The sequence below is a fragment of the Hemiscyllium ocellatum genome, chromosome 3 (assembly GCF_020745735.1).
Source record: "Hemiscyllium ocellatum isolate sHemOce1 chromosome 3, sHemOce1.pat.X.cur, whole genome shotgun sequence".
Classification (NCBI taxonomy): Eukaryota; Metazoa; Chordata; class Chondrichthyes; order Orectolobiformes; family Hemiscylliidae; genus Hemiscyllium; species Hemiscyllium ocellatum.
Genome location: NC_083403.1, coordinates 109844011 through 109864168, shown reverse-complemented (window position 1 = coordinate 109864168; position 20158 = coordinate 109844011). Strand labels below are relative to the sequence as shown.

Genomic DNA, 20158 nt, shown 5'->3' with positions numbered 1-20158 from the left:
GGTGTCACTTATAGCTCAGGCTAGATAATGACAGCAGATTTCCTTCCTGAAGAATGGGATTCCTAAAAAGCATTTGTGAAACAGATGGATTGTATGAAAATTAATGGTAGTTCCACGATTCAGAACTTTCAATTCTAGGTTTTATTAATTGAATTTATCATGGTAAGATTTGAATACTTACTTGCACAGGTCTCGCCTGAGCTATGGAATCACCATTTCAGTGATAAACTCACTACATCTCCATCTCCCCTCAGTATTCTTAACTTCACTGAACAGCCACAGTCAAACCTCTTTTCTCCTGGGTTATTGTTCTTTATGGGAATGTACTTCATAGCAAATTATGAATTATTTAAATGTCCATCACTGCTTATGTTTTTTTTGCATATTGTTTCCCAATCTCCATTCGTCAACCTGCACCCCAACTAATATAGTTTGTTTTGTTTTGTTTAAAAGGGCCCAGTTTCTGACTTAAATAAATCACATTTAATTTCAATGTAAAATGTTATTAAATTATGATCAATTTTTTTTGAGGCTCTTTTTTCTCAACATTATTTAGCCCTTTCTGACAATAGATCCAAAATAGCGTTTTCCATGGTTGGTTCCTTGACCTAAAGAGTCTACAAAGACTTAAGTATATAGATACACACCTTTATATACATGATGAACATATTGTGTGAAAATGTGAAGTTGTCCAATTTAGTAAGAATAATAACAAACCAATATATTGCTTGAATGGAGAAAGATTACACACTCACATTTGTGCATATTCCTCCAGCACCAGATAAGTGGATACGTTTGCCACAGCAATAATGTTCAGCATGTCTACTTGGGTAAGTGGAGCTGCTATTAAATCGTGACACAGCATTGGAGGCATTCAATGACAAGGGCCATGTAAAATTGCTGGTACTTGGTTGTGCTATTTACCTCAGCATTTGTCTTCAAAACTCAGAGAATCTCTTATAGACAACACAGCTTGTGTGGGAGTGGGAAGAGTATGAGGATATATCTAGGAAATTACTTGTCCGTCATGTCTGTTGATACACTCTAGTTGTAGGTGTCTTTCAGAACCCATAGAGGGCATGCTCACACTATGCACAATGATCTGCAGGTCAGCGTTCAGGAAGCAGCCTGTCCAGTTTGCTTTGCTCACTTCATCAGTCCAGGAATTCACTCTGTGGCACAGTTGAATTGACTCATTTGTGCCTGGCTGCATAGTTACAGGTGAAGTTGTGACACTTCGGACTGAATATTGACAACCTCTACCATTGCACCATACATCAACTGATCCTACTTTGACAGAAGCCACTATCACTTCACTTCAGCTGAAGAAAATCAACTCCTAATAATAATTAGTGATATTTTATGTATTGATATATACAAACTTCAAACACCAAAGGTATTTTTAGTAAATTTCTCTCTTTATTTTCATGCAGCAGCAGACCTCTCAAAGCAATTAAAGAAACTCACTGTCTTGCAACAAGATCTTTATTTTTTTTTGTAATATTATACTAAATTATGTATAATGTAATGATTAGAAAAGGCTTGTAATCAGATACAGGTCTAATCAAAAGGATGCTCTTAGATGTTCTGGTTTCCATAATAATCTCAAATAATCTCAAATATTGGGGCTTTAAGTATATTTCTTATTGCAGTTTGTGTGGCAGGTGGACAAGACTCAATACATTGTTACTCAGTGCATGATTACAGTGCAGCAGTACAGTGTAGCACCCCAGATGTATAGCCACCTATTTTTTCAAGTAATGTATCAAAATAACATTGTTCTTTCTATTAAAAAAGGGCTCTTTATTAATATCTGTTCTATTCCAATCATTTGCTAAATTAGAGAAGATTAACAATCAATTTTTATAAATGAATTGATCACCTTTTTCATTGTTCTGTGTTTTATAGTTTGTTTTCTTAAAATGTTGTTCATTGTATCACTTAGATGGTAAATGTTGCACCTCCAACTTGTTGATTTGGCGTGGGAGAGCTGACGCTCTCCAGGCTAAATTTCCCATAGTGTCCAGGGATGTGCAGGCTAGCTGGATTAGCCACAGGAAATGCAGGGTTACAGGGATAGGGTGGGATGCTGTTTGGTGGGTCAGTGTGGACTCGATGGACTGAATGGCTTTCTTCCACACTGTAGGAATTTGATTGGCTTCAGTGACATACAACATACAGTTATCATCTTTCCTTTAGTTTGACCCTCTGGTTTGGGCAGTTCCTTGGTATTGAATCTCAGTTCCCTCATATGTTGCAAATTACATTACCTCTTTCACCCAATTACTTTTAAATTTTCGGGAAAAATCTTGCAGTAGAGCCTGAGAGGGATGATTTTATTCTGTGCTCCAGATTTAGGGTTGTAGACGTACTTCTAGCCTCTTATGTGAATTTCTCTTCTTTGTTGGAAACACAAATTTCATACAGTCCTGCAATTCTGGATTATTGTCTAGGTTAGAGTGGTGCTGGAAAAGCACAGCAGTTCAGGCAACATCCAAGGAGCAGCAAAATTGATATTTCGGGCAAAAGCCCTTCATCAGGAATACAGGCAGGGAGCCTGAAGGGTGGAGAGAGTATTCCTGATGAAGGGCTTTTGGCCGAAACGTCGATATTACTGCTCCTCGGATGCTGCCTGAACTGCTGTGCTTTTTCAGCACCACTCTAATCTAGACTCTGGTTTCCAGCATCTGCAGTCACTGTTTTTATCTAGTTGATTTTAATCCTACTGCGAATCCTCTTGCAAGGATGCCTGCCTTGAAGAAGTTTTCCTCCTCTCTCTACAAGAATCTCAGGGAATCCCTCTCCCACTGCCACTCCAGGTTATTTCCTCTGCCCTGAAGCTCTTCAACCATGTCCTGAAACAAACTCGCTACTACAGCCACATTTGCTTCCTCAGTGCCTTCAAGCTCTCTGCCTGTATTCCTGATGAAGGGCTTTTGCCCGAAACATCAATTTTGCTGCTCCTCGGATGCTGCCTGAACTGCTGTGCTTTTCCAGCACCACTGTAATCTAGACTCTGGTTTCCAGCATCTGCAGCCATTGTTTTTACCCAATTCTGGATTATTCTCAAACTCACCATCAACTTCCAGGGTATGGATAATTTGGTTCAACTGACTTCACAATCAGTTGCATCATTTCAGAGAACTTCTCTAGGACACCTGCACTGGCCAACCCCTCAGCATTGTGGCTGAACACTTCAACTCTCCCTCCCATTTCGCCAAGGACATGCAGATCCTGAGTCTCCTCCATCACCCAACCCTAACCACCCGATGCCTAAAGGAAGAACACCTCATCTTCCACCTTGGGATCCTCCAACTGCATGGGATTAACGTGGATTTCACCAGTTTCCTCATTTCCCCTCCCCCCACCTTATCCCAGTCCCATACTTCTAACTCAGCCTCAACCTCTTGACCGGTTCTACCTGTCCAATTTCCTTCCCAACTAACCACTCCACCCTCCTCTCCAATCTATCATCTTCACTTGCACCTTCATCTATCTAGCGCATTCGCAGCTAGCTTCCCCCCAGCCCCAACCCCCCTCCCATTTATTGCTCAACACCCCTGCTCCACAAGCCTCATTCCTGTTGAAGGGCATATGCTCAAAATGTTGATTCTCTTGCTCCTTGGATGCTGCCCGATCTACTGTGCTTTTCCAGCAACACACTCTACGATTATCATCTTCCTTTGCTTTGCACAGCATTAGCGCAGTGTTTGGGCTCTTCACATCTCTCCAGCTTGATCCATATCCACAGTCAGTGAACTCACATGATTGCCCACAGTTCTTGTCCAACTTTTAGAGAGCATTCTTTTTGCTGCATTGACCATAATGCTTTTCTTTTGACTGACTGAAAGGTTAGCTATCTGGGTACCTTGACTATACATTCTCCATGTGCTCTGGCAGTGCCTACAGCTTGAATGAGTAGCCTGCTGCCATCCGTGTCCTTCGAGTTATGTCTCTAGCTGTGTTTTTCAATCTCCTCATGAAATGGTCAACAGGTTCATCCAATTCCTGCCTTAAATTCATGTCAGCCAAATTAACCATTTGTCTTTGGCTGGAGATGTGTGTTGAATTCTTCAACCATTCTGACTTGTGTTTTTGCTTCTATCTTTACTCAGCTCCCATCTATTAAACAAATTCAACTCTTCTCTCCTGCCTATGAAAGGAAATAGCTGACCGTTGCCTTTTTTAAAATTAATTTACGGGATATGGGTGTCGCTGGCTGGGCTAGTATCTATTGCCCATCCCTAAATGCCCAGAGGCCAGCTAAGAGTCTGTGAGGAGTAGCATGTAGGCCATACCAGGTAAGGATGGCAGTTTCCTTTCCTAAAGGACATCAGTGAACCATATGGGTTTTTACAACAATCAACAATGGATTCACGGTCATTATTAGACTTTTAGATTAGATTAGATTAGATTACTTTACAGTGTGGAAACAGGCCCTTCGGCCCAACAAGTCCACACCGACCCGCCGAAGCGCAACCCACCCATACCCTACGTATACCCCTTACCTAACACTACTAACAATTTAGCATGGCCAATTGACCTGACCTGCACATCTTTGGACTGTGGGAGGAAACCGGAGCACCCGGAGGAAACCCACGCAGACACGGGGAGAACGTGCAAACTCCACACAGTCAGTCGCCTGAGTCGGGAAATGAACCCGGGTCTCAGGCGCTGTGAGGCAGCAGTGCTAACCACTGTGCCACCATGCCACCCACAGACGGCAGACTTTTTGTTTGCAAATTGAATACAAACTTCATCATCCTGCCATGGTGGGATTCAAACCTGGGTCCCCAAAACATTTCCTGGGTCTCTGGCTTAACAGTCCAGTAATTATACCACCAAGTCATCACCTCTCCTATTTAGACAGCTCTGGTTTGCACTTTTGTTCAAACTTCTAAACTACCTATCCAACTTCATCAGCCTCCCTTCATAAACTGTTGCCATACAATCACTGCTGTGGTGATTTACACATGATTCATTCAATCTCTCTCTCGCTGGCATGACTTTGGCATATTTTTTCAAGCTAATATAGCATTTAATTCTTTTGTAACCTTCAAGCTATCCCAGCAAGTTTTGAGAAGATTTGCTCACTGAGCTGGAAAGTTCATTTCCAGATATTTCGTCAACCTACTAGGCAACATCTTCGGTGGGCCTCAGGTTGATAATTCCTGCTTTCTATTTATGCCTTTGGGTTTCTTTGGGTTGGTGCTGTCATTTCCTGTGGTTATGTCATTTCCTGTGGTGAAGTCACTTCCGGTTCCTTTTCTCAGGGGGTGGTTGATGGGGCCTAACTCGATGTGTTTGTAGATAGAGTTCTGATTGGAATGCCATGCTTCTAGGAATTCTCGTGCTTGTCTTTGTTTGGCTTGTCCTAGGACACGCTATCCCTTTAAGCTATCCCACCACTATTGGTCAAAATAAACATGGAGACGGCAGAAAAGCTTGCCAAAATCTACAGACATTTTGTCGATACAGGAGAGGCGTCAGAGGAGTAGAGAGTGACAAATGTGACATCCTTGTTCAAGAAAATGGGCAAGGAACATTCGTTGTAATTATAGACCAGTCAATTTAACATCAGTGTTGGATAAGGTTTTAGAAACAATAATTGGTCAGAAAAAAATCATCAACAAGCTATCAGAAATGTTTAAGTTAACTTAATAGAGGCAGCACAAATTTATAGAAGCCAGATTATACAGTATAGCTAAAGTTTTGATGATGATTGATGAGGGGAATGCAGTTAATTTTGTTTATGCACAGAAAAGGCTGGTTCATTAAATCAAGGCTCCTACAATAGGAGGATCAAGGTTGGCTTAATACCAAGCAAGGCAAGACAACTGTGTTATTTGGTTGTCATACTTTAGGGTAATAGACAATGATGTCCCTCAAATATCAATACTAGGACCACTGATTATATTGACATATATAAATGACTTGGATACTGTAAAACAAGAGTAATAGTTTAAAATTTGTCAATGAGGAGGAAACTTGGAGATGTGGCAAACAGTGAGATTACTAATTAACTGCAACAGGACCCAGATTGATAGAATGGGCAGATAAGTGTCAGATGGAACTTAATACATAGAAATCTAAGGTGACGAATCTTAGCAAAAGGGATTAAGGGAGGCAGTATAGATTTAATTGTTCCAATGGGTGTGCAAAGGCAGAAGGGCCTGTAGATTCATCTTTGATCTTTGAAGGTAGTTGGACGATTGAGAACAGTGACCGCAAAGCATGACATCTTACAGTTGAAAAGTAGAAATATTAAGGCTAAAGCAGGGAGGTATTGCTGAATATTTATGAAATTCTAGCTGATCACCAAACTTTGAGAAGGTGCAGAGGAGATCTATCAGAATATGGAATTTCAGCCACAAAGTCAGCTTGAAAATGCTTGGGTTGTCTTCCCTTGTTGAAGGTTGAGGGTTGATTTAATAGAGAGTTAGTATGGAGACTACTGGCTGAATGGCCTCCTGCTCTATGGGTCTAACATTCCATGGGTGCCACAGCCTGATAGGAGGGCGATGTGCGAGTTCTGATCCTGCACTTGATGGCTGTGAGCCCAGATCTGCCTTCTCCCAGCCTAAATGGCCACCTCCAGGCTCACAGACCACTCATGGATGTACAGGCTGGATGTCCAGGCTTGTGGCCTGAGCAAAAGGCCCAAAGCTGCAGAACCTCGGAGGCTCAACTGGGGGAGAGGTGCAGCTGAGTCAGACTAAAAAGGAGCCCTCAGAGATGTACATTTTTAGTTTAGAGATAATGAGACGCCTCCATGGCCCCTCTAGGGATATGGGTCAATCTTCTCAACTCGCAGGCTCCTCTGCAACCTGTCCTGGGCAGACACAGGGAAGCCGTCTCCAAGGCTAGAGAGCTGTCTACTAGTACCGGACTCTTCCTGGGCCTCAGGAAATCGACCCTAAACTAATCATTGATTATTTAAACTGGCTGCCATTTAGAGGAGAATGCGCCACCTTCCAGTGCTATCACTGGGAAAGTGAGGAATGGAAAGGAGAGGTGGGGGGAATGAAAGGGATAAGCACCTTGTCATGATGAGCCATAAAGAGTGAAGGAAAAGTTCTGAGCTGATGTCAGTTATGGTGGCGATAGAGGCTTTAGAATTTAGATCCAGTGCTTCTGGTTTAACAAACAGGAAAATACTCCTGATTACATCTTGCCTCTATTAGTTGAGGCATTGATTATAAGAGCAAGGTGGTCACGATGGAACTGTATATAACATTAATTAGTCCACAATGTTCTGGTTACCGCACTTAGCAAGGAAGTGACTGCACTGGAGAGGGTGCAGAAGGGATTGCCTGGCCTGGACTGATCCAGATATGAAGAGAGACAAGATAGACTGGGGTTTATTTTCCTTAAAGCAGAGAAGGCTAAGGGGTCATCAGAATGATGTGTACAAAGTTGTGTGGGTCATAGACAGGGCTGACTGGAAGAAATATATGACCTTAATGGTGGAGTCAGTAACCAGGGGTCATAGGTTCAGGGTGAGGAGCAGGAGATTTAAAGGGGTTTTCAGGGGCAAGAAAAATTACTCAGAGAGTCATGGCTCTCTGGAACTCTGACTAAAAGGGTGGTCGGAGTGGGAATCATAGAGTCATAGAGAAGTACAGCACAGAAACAGATTCTACAATCCAACTCATCCATGCCAAACAGATATCCTAACTTAATCTAGTCCCATTTGCCAGCACTTGGCCCATATTTCTCTAAATCCTTCTTTTTCATATACCCATCTGGATGCCTTTTAAATGCTGTAATTGTACCAGCCTCCATCACTTCCTCTGGCAGCTTATTCCATACATGCACCAGCCTCTCAAGGTCCCTTTAAAACCTATTCCCTCTCAACTTAAACCTCTGCCCATTAGTTTTGAACTTCTACATCCCAGGGAAAATACCTTGTCTATTTATCCTAATAATCCCTTCATGACTTTATAAACTGCTATGAGGTAATCCCCTCAGTCTCCAACAATCTGAGAAAAACAGCCCCAGTCTATTCAGCCTTTCTCTATAGCTCAAACCTTCCAACCCTGGCAACATCCTTCTAAATCTTTTCTGAACCCTTTCAAGTTTCACAAAATCCCTCCCATAGGAAGGAGATCAGAATTGCATGCAATATTCCAAAAGTGGCCTAACCAATGTCCTGTACAGCCGCAAAATGACCTCCCAACTCCTAATCTCAATGCTCTGACCAATAAAGGAAAGCATGCCAAACGCCTTCTTCACTATCCTATCTATCTGTGACTCTACTTTCAAGGAACTATGAACCTGCATTCCAAGGTCTTTTTGTTCAGCAACACTCCTCAGGACGTTAACATTAAGTCCTGCTAAGATTTGCTTTTCCAAAATGTAGCACTCCACATTTATCTAAATTAAACTCCATCTGCCACTTCTCAGCCCATTGGCCATCTAATCAAGATCCTGTTGTACTCTGAGGTAACCTTCTTCACTGTCCACTACACCTCCAATTTTGGTGTCATCTAAAAACTTACTAACTATACCTCCTATGTTAACATTCAAATCATTTATATAGATGATGAAAAGTAATGGATCCAGCACTGATCCTTGTGGCACTCCACTGGTCACAGGCCTCTCGTCTGAAAGGCAACCCTCCACCACCCCCCTCTGTCTTCTACTTTTGAGCCAGTTCTGTATCCAAAATACATTTCTCCCTGTATTCTATGCTTTCTGACCTTGCTAACTGGTCTCCCGTGAGGAACCTTGTCAAACACCTTACTGAAGTCCATATAGATCACGTCCACCACTCTGCCCTCATCAATCCTCTTTGTTACTTCTTTAAAAAAACTCAATCAAGTTTGTGAGACATGATTTCCCACGCACAAAGCCATGCTGACTATTACTAAAATCTTCAAGACATTTCAAAACTATTTAGATGAACACCTTGAAATGCCATAGCATGAAAGGTTATGGATCAAGTGCTGGAAAGTAGGATTAATATAGATAGCAGCTCAATGATCAGTGCAAACGTGACAGATCAAAGGACACTTTTCTGTGCTGCAAAAATGTCTCGGATGTTATGACTGTACATCAGTGTATACCCTTTAGTGTTATCTTGTTCCTTTTAATAATAGGTTTTGAATGTCTTGTCGGACAAAGAATGCTGATAATTGCAAACGCAACGTATTTATGAAATCAACAATAGTGACAATGCCAGTGATTGTGGCAAACAGAATTATTCAATAATCTTTGTTTTCACCTGGTTATTGCTGTAGAATGCCTGTGTCATCCCATTGCCAGTGGAACAGAACTCCCTCTGCCAGGGCAGTAAATGATATTGATTATGTGATACTGAAAAGCTTTTGTGCAATTTCCAGTTTCGCATAACACCAATTCCCCCTTGGGGTGGGCTGCTGAGAATCTGGGAAGATGGAGACTGTTACATCATCACATCTATTAATACTCTACACAGTGAACCTTTCACATTCCCTCTTTGGGAATCTCTCTCGAATCCTGTGTCATTTATACCAGCGCACCATAAAAACGTATAATCCGCCTGGAGCTTTGGGCTGCTATTCACTCCAACCAAAAGCTTTCAGTGCTCAGTTCTCTTTCTCCTATTCTATTATTATGTGTTTCAGCTGTAAAGGCATAATGAAAGGATCCTTTTCTGACAGCCTGGCACAGGCTCATCATATAGTTCAACAGCTCACAGAGAGATAAAACAGAAGCCCTTAAGGGTCTATTTTACTCTGAACAGGAATGCAATGTGAATGACATTGAGCTGTCATGCTCACAGACACTAAATAGGTGAACCTTTGTCCAAATCTTTCACATCAACAGAATCTCCTGAAAAACATTGTTTTACTCTCAGGGTAGAAAAGTTGTGAATGACACACAAAAGCTTCACAAATAAAATGGCAATTTAAGCCACGAGTTCGTTTCAAGGTCTATTCTTTTAAAAAGACAATTTTTCCTACTTCTGACTACAGACTTTCAAATACCTATTTATGTGAGTTTATTTTTAAAATGGAACAAAGTAGATGTTGTCTAAAAATAATAATCTTTTTCTCAATTTGCAACTAATAATGTTCCAATGAAAAAAAAATTTACACATTGGAGACTAAGAAGTTTACTTTACCAAGTAACACCTTTCTGAAGTTGCACCAATTGAATTAATTTAAAATTTCACATTTTTCCTGGAATCAAGAATAATGGTGACTTTGAGGTTATAGAATTATCACAAAAGCCCACCCAGTTCACCCTCTTGAGGGAAGGAAATCTGCTATCCTTACTCAGTCTGGTCAGCATGTGACTCTACACCCACAGCAATGTGGTTGACTCTTAACCACCTTTTGAAATGGATGAGCCAGCCACAGTTGCATCAGAACTGTACATAAACATGAGAATCAAGCCAAACAGACCACCCAGGATCTACCCAATCACCAGACAAACCCAGCCCTGTGAACTCAGCAAAATCCTCCTTACTGACATCTGGGGACTGCCATCAAGTTTCAGAGAGAGAGAGAGAGAGAGAGAGATCTCAAAATCTAGAATCGTATTATCCCTACATTGCAGAAAGAGGCCATGCAGCCAATCGCGTTCACACTGACCCTGTGAAGACAACCTCATCCAGACCAAGTCCCCTGATCTTATCCTTGTAACCCCACATTTACCATGGCTAACCCACCTAATCTGCATGTCCCTGGACTCTACAGGACAATGTAGCATGGCTAACCCATCTACACATCCCTGGACACTATGGGCAATTTAACATGACCAATTCACCTAACTTGTGCATCTGTCGACTGTGGGAGAAATCTAAAGCATCCAGAGGAAACCAAGGCAGACACAAGAAGAATGTTAAACTCTTCACAGATAGTCAGCTGGGGCTAAAATTGAACTCTTGTCCCTAGCACTGTGAGGCAGCAGTGTTAACCATTGTGCCACCATTCCACCTTAGTCAAATGACAGTGACGTAAGTCAGACTCATGCCTTCCAAACTTACAACTCATGTCTCTGACCTTATTGCCATCCCCATTCCCAGATATGTTTTGCCCTGCTAACAGAGGTGGCGGTACAGTGATATACTGTAACAAGAGAGTAGTCCTGAGCACTGACCCTGGAGCCGATGGAAGATTTATACTTTACTGCTCCAGTACAGTTACAAGATTGATGTTTACTGGACAAAGTTGAAAATGGACAGGATGTGGAGGTGCCAGTGTTGGATTGAGGTGAACAAAGTCAAAAGCCACACATCACCACGTTATAGTCCAACAGGTCTATTTTAAATCACAAGCTTTCACAGCATTAGGTAAAGTGGAGGGAAGTGCACAGCTACAGAACTTGTAGGCAGAGAGATCACTGTAAGATAATTCTGGATAATCAAAACTGTCAAAAGATAGTACAAATGGTGTGAGTGGAGTGTTGGCAGTCTGAATAACTGCATAATCAAAAGTGTCAAACAGTGTGAGTAAAGTGTCAACAGCTGAATAGTAAGTAAAAGGATGACCTATGATCTGATTAGTTAAGGCAGAGATAATTACACAACATCAAAAATAAGATAGTGTTAGAGACAAACCAAATAGCTGGAACAACATGACAGTTATAAGGGTCAACAGGATTTACACATATTTGGAAAGGCAAGGACTGATTAGAGATAGTCAACACAGCTTTGTGCACGGGAAATTATGTCTCACAAACTTGAATGAGTTTTTGAAGAAGTAACAAAGAGGATTGATGAGGGCAGATCAGTGGACGTGTTTTTTTATATGGACTTCAGTAAGGCGTTTGACAAGGTTCCCCATGGGAGATTGGTTAGCAAGGTTAGATCTCGTGGAATACAAGGAGAAATAGCCATTTGGATACAGAACTGGCTCAAAGGTAGAAGACAGAGGGTGGTGGTGGAGGGTTGTTTTTCAGACTGGAGGCCCTTGACCATTGGAATGCCACAAGGATCGGTGCTGGGTCCACTACTTTTTGACATTTATATAAATGATTTGAATATGAACATAGGAGATATAGTTAGTAAGTTTGCAGACAACACCAAAATTGGAGGTGTAGTGAACAGGGAAGAAGGTTACCTCAGCTTATAACGGGATCTTGATTAGATGGGCCAATGGGTTAAGGAGTGGCATATGGAGTTTAATTTAGATTCTTGTGTGGTGTTGCATTTTGGGAAAGCATACCTTAGCAGGACATATATACTTAATGGTAAGGTCCTATGGATTGTTGCTGAACAAAGAGGCCTTGGAGTGCAGGTTCATAGCTCCGTGAAAGTAGAGTCACAGGTAAATAGGATAATGAAGAAGGCATTTGGTATGCTTTCCTTTCTTGGTCAGAGTACAGAGTTTAGGCATTGGAAGGTCATGTTGCGATTGTATAGGACATTGGTTAGGCCACTTTTGGAATATTGTGTGCAATTCTATTCTTCCTCCTATCGGAACGATGCTGTGAAACTTGAAAGGGTTCAGAAAAGATTTCCAAGGCTGTTGCCAGGGTTGGAAGGTTTGAGCCAAAGTGAGAGGTTGAATAGGTTGGGGCTGGTTTTCCCTGCAGTGTTGGAGACTGGGGATGACCTTATAGAGATTTATAAATTCATAAGGGGCATGGATAGGATAAATAGACAAGGCCTTTTCCCTGGGGTGGGGGAGTCCAGAAGAAGGGGGACATTGGTTTCGGGTGAGAGGGGAAAGATATAAAAGAGACCTAAGGGGCAAGCTTTTCACACAGAAGGTGTTGCGTGTATGGATTGAGCTGCCAGAGGAAGTGGTGGAGGCTGGTACAATTGTAACATTTAAAAGGCATCTGAATGGGTATATGAATCTGAAGGGTTTTGAGGCCGATGCTGGCTAGTGTGACTAGATTAGGTTTGGATATCTGGTTGGCATGGACAAGTTGGACGGAAGGGTCTGTTTCCATGCTGTACATCTCTATGACTCTATATGATAGGGATCTAACTATCGTAACAAGTAACTGCACAAACTAATAAAGATACAGCGATCACAACAAGTTATCAAAGTAATGGTGCCCAACCTGAAGGGTAAGGAAGATTTTACAAACACAGAACAGTATGGTGGGGTTACATGCAGCATGACATGAACTCAAGTTGTTTGAGGCCATCCTCACGGGCACGGCACTTGGCTATCAGTTTCTGCTCAGCGATTTTGCATTGGTGTGTATCTCGAGGATGTTCAAAAATGGACAAAGTAGGTCCTGTCCACAAAAGACAGAAGAAATCCCATGAGGTTCCAGAGATGACAAAGGTGACAGAGGGTCTTGTAAACAGTGCCTTCAAGCAACATTGACTCACTTGCTCAGTTTGGGTTCTGTTAGAATTACTCAATTCCAGATCTCACAACAATTTTGGCACATAAGGACAAAATAGGAGAAATGATGCAAGTGCTACTGCCCTTGTCAACAAGGCAGCATTTGACAGAATTGGTACCAAGTAATTCTAGTAGATTGAAATCAAGGGTAAACAGTAGGATCACTGCACTGGCTGTAGTCATGTCATGCTGCATGTAACCCCACCACACTGTTCTGTGTTTGTAAAATCTTCCTTATCCTTCAGGTTGGGCACCATTACTTTGATAACTTGTTGTGATCTCTGTATCTTTATTAGTTAGATGGTCGTGTTTGATGGAAGCTAGTCATCTCAATCCCAGGATACCAATGACCAAAGTGAAGCCTGCTCTGCCCACGTGTCTGAGGCCCAACCACCTTCAGCTAATTTAGCCCTGACCTTCCCAACAACATATAGTCAGAAGTAGGGATGTTCATTGATGGTATTTCAATTCTTAGTGTCTCCAATAATGAAGCCACCATTGACTATGTACAAGCAAGGCCTGGATAAAATTCTCACTTGGTCAGATACACATCACAAATGCTTCTTGTCATTTAAGTGCCAGGCATTGAATATCTCCATTTGACATTAATAAATTACCATTGCCAATCCTCTTCTATCCACACTCTGGAGATCACCATTGACCAGAAACCTAATTTTAACAACATTAATACTGTGGCTGCAATAGCAGGATAGAGGTTAGATATCTTGTAGTGCGTAATTTACCTGACTCCTTGTCTGCCATCTAGACACAAGTCTGGACTGAGATGGAACACTCCCCATGTGCCTGGATAAGTGCAGCTCCAACATTCAAGAAACGCAAGATTGCCTAGGACAAAGAGCTATTAATTGTGACTCCCTTACCATCTTAAACATTCACTCCTTCCATTACCAGTACACATTGGCAGTCATGTATAACATATACAATTCACAATGCATCAATTTCCCGAGCATCTTTTAACAGCATCTTCCGAATCTGAAACCTTGACCATATGGAAGGATAAGAGTTGCAGTTACTTGGAAATACCACCACATGCAAGTTGTCCTCCAAACCACAGACCATTCTGACACTAAAATGTGTGGTAATTCTTCATCATAGTTGCATCAAACCCCCTCTCGAACAGCAGTGTGGGTGTGCTCAAACTACACGGAGTGCACTGGAGGATGAAAGCAGCTCACCACTACTTCCACATGAACAATGAGGTCAAGAAAGTAAGTGCTGACCCAGCCAGATACAAACATAAACCATGAATTAATTCTTAAAAAATCAAGAAACCTTTTGCTATTTTAACACAAAAGCCTCTCAACAATACATTTTTGTCCATTCATGCAAATGTTACTGCAATCAGCACCAATGCTGCACTGAGCAAACAGATTTGTGTTTTTTTAAAGAGAGCACACTTCCCTGCCCTTCTTGCTATTACATGATACAGTCGAATAATTGCTGAAAGCCCTGCTCTTACTGAATCTTAGTCATCGAGTCGTAGAGATATACAGTGCAGTAACAGACCCTCCCATCTAACTCATCCATGCTGACCACTTATCCTATCTAATCTAGTCCCATTGTCCAGCATTTGGCCCAGATGCCTCTAAAACCTTCCTATTCATTCACCCCTTCCAGATGCCTTTTACATGTTGTAATTGTAGCAGCCTCCACCACTTCCTCCAGTACTTCATTCCATACATGCATGACTCTCTGTGTGAAAATGTTGCCCCTCAGGTCCCTTTTAAAACTTTCCCCTCTCATCTTAAATCAATGCCATTTAGTTCTGGACACCCCCACCCTGGGAAAAGACCTTGTCTATTTACCCTATCCAAGCCCCTCATGCTGTCATAAACCTCTATAAGGTCATTCCTCAGCCTCTGATGCTCCAGAGAAAATAGTAACCAACATGCTTGGAAATATTTTCAGAACCCTTTCAAGTTTCACAACATCTTTTTGATAGGAGGAAGAATAGAATTGCACACAATATTCTAAAAGTGCCTAACCAATGTTCTATACAACTGCAGCATGACCTCCCAACTCCTGTACACAATGCTCTGACCAATAAAGGAAAGCATACCAAACACCTTCTTCACTATCCTATCTACATGTAACATCACTTTCAAGGATCTATGAACCTGCAGTCCACGGTCTCTTTATTCAGCAACACTCCCCAGGGCCTTACCATTAAGTATTTAAGTCCTGCCCTGGTTTGCCTTTCCAAAATGCAGCATCTCACATTTATCTAAATTAAACTCCGTCTGCAACTCCTTTGGCTCATTGACCCATATGATCAAGATCCTGTTGTGCTCTGATACATCTAATAGCGACACTATTCTACGCTCAATAGTTCTGCATGCATGTGGGAAATGCATCATTGAAACAATTGTACTGCACTTTTTGTCTTAACACCAATCATTTTATTTATTGTGTCTCAATGTGTCCTAATATTGATTAGGTACACAGTTAACTTGGAATTGTTATCAGCTGCATATAGACCTGGAATCCAAATATTTGTTTGACAGGTGGTGAACTATTGGCCCACCATGGAATTTTACACAGTGGTAATTTAAGGAATGAATAAACAATCAGTGCCATTGAATTGTTATGAAATATGTAATATCCTAATGGCTTGATACCTGTACTAGTACATCTCCTGCGGTTTGGCCTGTGGTGAGTCAGAGAACATACTCACTCCTAACAATAGGAATATTTATGCTTCCAGAATTAATTCTTGAGGCTCAGTGACAGTGAAATGCAACCACACACGTCACCTGGTTTTAAGCAAGATTTCAAAATTACCAATAAAATAAACAGAAAGAGCACTGCCCAGACTGTAAATGCTCAATATTTTATCCAAACATATGTATTGAACTTCTTACTGATATATTTCCCATTGTCCTAGCATGTCGAGTGTATTTTCAGATTTTGAGACTAAGGGGAGTTGAGAGCCTAATGATACCATTGTTTGACTATTAATCCAGAAAATCAAGTAATGTTCTGGGGTCCGCATTCAAATCTCACCATGGCAGATGGTGGAATTTTGAATCAACAAAAATCTGGAATAAAGGGTCTAATGATACTCATTGCCAATTGTTAGGAAAACCCATCTGGTTTAGTAGTGCGCTTTAGGAAACATAGCTTCCTACATGTGGCCCCAGACCCACTGCAAAGTGATTGACTCTTCTGGGCAGTTAGGAATGGACAATAAATTCTGGCCTAGTCAACATCACCCACTTCCTGTGAATGAATAATAGCAACATTATCTACTAGAGTAATTCCTCAATGTACTGTTGGCTTTTGACAACAGAAATTGAATGCATCATTCAAGTCTGTGTTAGTCAGTCAGGCAGGAGGGCTGTGTCAACCCTGTGTGCCACCCTGCACTTGTACCATCTCGAATGTCCATGTGGCGTGAATATCAGAATATCAGAATTGGTGCTTTCTGAGTCAAGTACAGGGTCATTGAGTTCCTCTTTCACCACTGGCTGAGGGGCATTGTCATTTTCAGCAGCTGGAATATAAGAAACCGACCAGAGTCAGCCTCTGGATTGAGTGGAAGAAGAGAGAGAAGGGGGTGTTGAAAGGACCTACGGCTTTTTGTTCAGACTGTAAGACATGAGGAAGAAATCAGAAATGAGAAAGAGGATTGTCTATAAAGAAACCTTGCGTGATGTTTCCTTCAGTATCGTCTGTGACCACAACGTCCAATCTGGCCCTTACCATGATGGTCAGGGTGCTCTCTTCAAGAGGACCAGGCTGTCCAGACAAACTGTTCCTCTACTGTGACAGCCTGTCATATAATGTCACTTGGCCCTTCAAGCCTGTTCCGCCATTCAATACAAGTGTGACTGATCATCCACTGAGTCTTGTGAGGTGCTTGAAGAATATATAACTGTCATGGTGGATTAGCTGCCATTGCATCTATGTGAGATGTCAGTTGCAAGTTAAGTGCCTGAGCATGAGAAATAGATTAAGTGAAATCGATTGCAGTAATTGCAGGCCAGTGCAGGTTAGTGAGGAAGGAGAGTGCTGTCGTATGAAGTGAGATTGTGAGTGGTGCCAGTGTGAACAGAAAGTATGACCTACACCTACACATCTCTGGCTTGATCATGAAGTATTTTCTAGCATTGCAGCTATGGTTCCAGGGCTATTGTCCTGGAATGAACACCCTCAGACATCTCCTTTCACCTCCTTCTGAAGAGATGCTGGGGCGGGTATCTTTCTTCCTGGAGTAAATAAAAGGCTCGGTTCTTCTTCATTTCCCGTGCTGAGGCCTCCACAGCAACACTGGCAAATTCTGGCCCAAACCCAATGTCAGCCATTTCTCCTGTAACAGGATACAGTTTATAAGCTGTTGGCTGGCATCAAGTACCATTGTGGATACTACTCACACTCCTGACATGTAGGCAGCTAATGAATAGTACTACCTGCATAAACTAGCTATTTGAATCAAAAGGAAACTTTGGATATTTTATGCTGCCTGCAATCCAAATGTGACTGCAATCAGATTTCGGAGCCCATGAATCATATTCCATTTGTTCAAGTTGCTGGGAGGGTTATGGTACTTTCAGAAATGAATTTCAAAACCATGACAGCTCATAAGCGAATGTTGAGCAGAGTGCATAGCAAGATCCCATTCTAAACAACATAAAAGGGCACAAGGTGCCAGTGCAATGCATTTAACAGAACTGGCCTCTCCAGGGAATGTGGCACATCACCTTAGACAGAGTTTGAAAGGAGACCAGAGGCTCATGAACAGTATAATCAACCTGGTGAAAGATTTATGCCTATTTTGCCATCCTCCCACAGGACAAAAGCTCAACACTATTGCTGGATTAAATTAAAGGCCAATTAGCCATAGAAGCCTCCATAAAGTACCGTAACATTGAAATATACCTCCTTAAAAACAAGCATTCAGGAGACGTAAAAATAGAACCACTGATGAGTGAAAGAATACAAGATAATGACAGGATACAACAGCATTGTAAAATTTCTGAAGTGTTTTAAAAATTGGAGTTGTTCTTGCAGTAGTTGGCCACCTGTTTCATATTTAAATATACACATCACATAATTTAAACTATATTTACTTCACACTCTGATGAGAGCAATTTATCATAAAGGAGTGTGAGCATCAACAGCAGTGATTACTCAATTTGTTTCTCCTCACACACTAACAGTTCCTGACATGATTGCAATCCTTGCTTTCATCCTTATGGCTGTCTGAGTAAGTTCCAAAATAAAACTGGGTTTACCTGTAATGCTACAAAGACATTAGCCACAGCCTGGCCATATGTGTCATGACAATGAATGGCAAGGGCACTTTTAGGGATTTCTTTCATCACTGCTTCCAGCATTTTCTTCACATTTCCCGGAGTTCCGACACCAGTTGTGTCTCCCAGTGAAATCTCATAGCAGCCCAGACTGTACATTCTTTTAGCCACCTAGGGGGGAAACAAGACTGCAATTAATATATTTTTCAGCTCAACGCATTGAAAAGAAATTTCTGAGTTCAAGGAAATTGTTCGTAATCTCACTCTGTTTTAAAAAAGAAAAAAATCCTAAAAACAAAATGACAGCTTAATAAATAATTGAAGTTTCCTTGGAAAGTGTGTTGATAGATTTCTTTTCCCACACAATCTCGCTTGGCAACAAATATTCAGGACATGTTGAGAAAATGGGGATCACTCACAACTGAAGAGACATATGAATTAAATTACTATTTATTTCTTGAGACAAGGTTCCACAGTTGCAAATATTGATAAGACACATATATGCATTTCGATCTATAAATTCTCCAAAATGGAAAGGAGGGTCTTCCAGACTATAGAGGAGATGTAAGAGGGTGTCACTGGGTTCAAACATGGGAACACAGTCCCTTCACTATATTCATTAGTTGGAAATTTGCTGATGGCGTGATAACAAATTACAGAAGTGGAAAACAAGATTGCTTGTGTATAGCAATATCACAACTTCCATAGTCACGAGGCAACAAAGCACTTTTGAAGTGCTCACCATTGAACTACGGGGATGCACCACAAGGTTTCACATGCAGCAAGTGAGATTATCCATTTTCAGTAATGTAGGCTGTAGGATAAATACTGTCTCTGAGACCTTGAGAATTCTCCTGTACTTTCTGCACTTTGATGTGAGGTTTCCCATTGGTTTCCAAGTCACAACTAAACACTGATGTGGAAATGTGGTACTGTCTAACATTCTTCACACATTGTCTGAGACGACAGATAGCATCTCAGTTTAAGGTTACCAATAACAGGCAAACCACTTCACTGTCGCTTCAAGAGGCTTGAGTGCTATCACTTAAGCGAGATTCAAAGAAACCTGTGATCGAAAATACAATTAAACCTTACCAGTGGGTCTACTCTAAATCCATTTGAATGGACTTCACCAACACTAAGAAGCAACACAAAGCACAAAACATCCTGACTAACTCGGTAATAGTAGTAAAATCCAACAAGAAACAAAGGTGGAAATGTTGGATCTTCCCATGAGAAAGCATTGATGGGGAACTGCTTTCTGCTACCGAATGTAAGCTCAAACATAGCATCACTGGAATCGAATCTTTGTTCCGCAATCTGCCAGCTCAGCCTATTTCTTGTACTCACTCCCAGCACCCACACTGATGATCTACCTAAAATGGCACCTATTAGGGCTAACACTGTAAATGTATGATGCAGATGACCCTTTGACCAGTAAAAGTGCCCACTGTGTGAAAAAATGTAGGTGCTACACAATGTGATATTTACAGTTTAAAGTGTCAACTTCACAACTGACTTCTCCCAGCATGGACCAACACTTGTAAGACCCAAAGTCGAGAAACTTTGGGCCTGCATTTTGTATCAATT

General features: G+C 41.5%; 1 protein-coding gene across 1 annotated transcript in view; it reads right to left on the bottom strand.

Moving 5' to 3' along the window:
• Window positions 1-20158, bottom strand: part of hmgcll1 (3-hydroxymethyl-3-methylglutaryl-CoA lyase like 1) — a 103876-nt gene that overhangs the window by 28643 nt on the left and 55075 nt on the right. The window contains exon 10 of the mRNA XM_060854995.1: window positions 18551-18739. Within this exon, the coding sequence (XP_060710978.1) occupies window positions 18551-18739 (189 nt within the window). The remainder of the gene's footprint in view (window positions 1-18550; window positions 18740-20158) is intronic.